At 48.4% G+C, this 878-nt stretch overlaps 1 protein-coding gene across 1 annotated transcript in view; it reads left to right on the top strand.

Moving 5' to 3' along the window:
* Window positions 1–193: 193 nt before the first annotated feature.
* Window positions 194–878, top strand: part of LOC119581816 (procollagen-lysine,2-oxoglutarate 5-dioxygenase 1-like) — a 123,695-nt gene continuing 123,010 nt past the window's right edge. Inside the window, exon 1 of the mRNA XM_037929947.1 lies at window positions 194–389. Within this exon, the coding sequence (XP_037785875.1) occupies window positions 311–389 (79 nt within the window). The 5' untranslated portion in view covers window positions 194–310. The remainder of the gene's footprint in view (window positions 390–878) is intronic.

The following is an 878-nucleotide window of genomic DNA, read 5'->3' as shown; positions in this document are numbered from 1 at the left end:
AAGGGTTTTGTCAGTAATCGATTTTTAACATTTATACTCATGACTTTGCATGGACATAATTTCGAAGGATAAGTCATTTCCCAGGAGATCCTGTAAGACGTATGTCACACCGGCTTCCCACCGCCTCTAACAAAGGTCCTGTTCGGAAATGCAGAGCGTAAAGAGGGTGGCGCGCCCGGGGTGCGAGGCAGCTGCGGTGGGGGCGGGGAGGGCGGCGAGGGGCGAGCGCTGCGCCAGACAGTCAGTGTCGTGTGCTTGGTCTAGAGTGAGGCTTGAGCGGCACCTCTCCCCCTCTCCTTCACTGGGCAAGATGTTTCTCTCGGTTTTAACGGCATCGTTGGCCGTTATTGGCTGTCTGGTGACTCAGACAACATGCACCGAGGATAGAGGTAATGTCTGGTTTCTGTTTAGTCTTATTGGCGGAATGTTATTGTGAAATAACGTAAATAAATGATCTTTATGAAGTCATGTTTATGTTCGCTCGTCAGATCCAGTGCCCGAGCGGATGCCACTTAGTGTGTTATTGCAAAAATAGTCTTTTGTCAATTATGAAGAGTCATTTGCTTTTTATGTTTATAGATTGCATAATAAACACCAGATATCCACGAAACTGACAAATCAATGTTTGTATAAAAGGCGAAAGGCCGATTTAGAGGGTGGGTTCTGGCTGGGTCCTGGCGTGGGTGTTCCTCAAGGTGCCAGATGAGCCTAGGATGCCTGGGATGACCTTACCAGTAGTGCCACGTCTCATGCCCTGCCCAAGCCACGCCGGGCCCTGAGTGGGCACGATTCGTGGTCACGGTCACGTAATCACTTTACTTTGATCGTTATGAAATGTCAGTGAACTGAATTTGAATTGTCGATTGTTAATGAGGGTA

This window comes from Penaeus monodon, chromosome 15, assembly GCF_015228065.2.
Source record: "Penaeus monodon isolate SGIC_2016 chromosome 15, NSTDA_Pmon_1, whole genome shotgun sequence".
Classification (NCBI taxonomy): Eukaryota; Metazoa; Arthropoda; class Malacostraca; order Decapoda; family Penaeidae; genus Penaeus; species Penaeus monodon.
The sequence above is the reverse complement of the archived record's forward strand: the minus strand, read 5'-3'. Positions and strand labels throughout refer to the sequence as shown.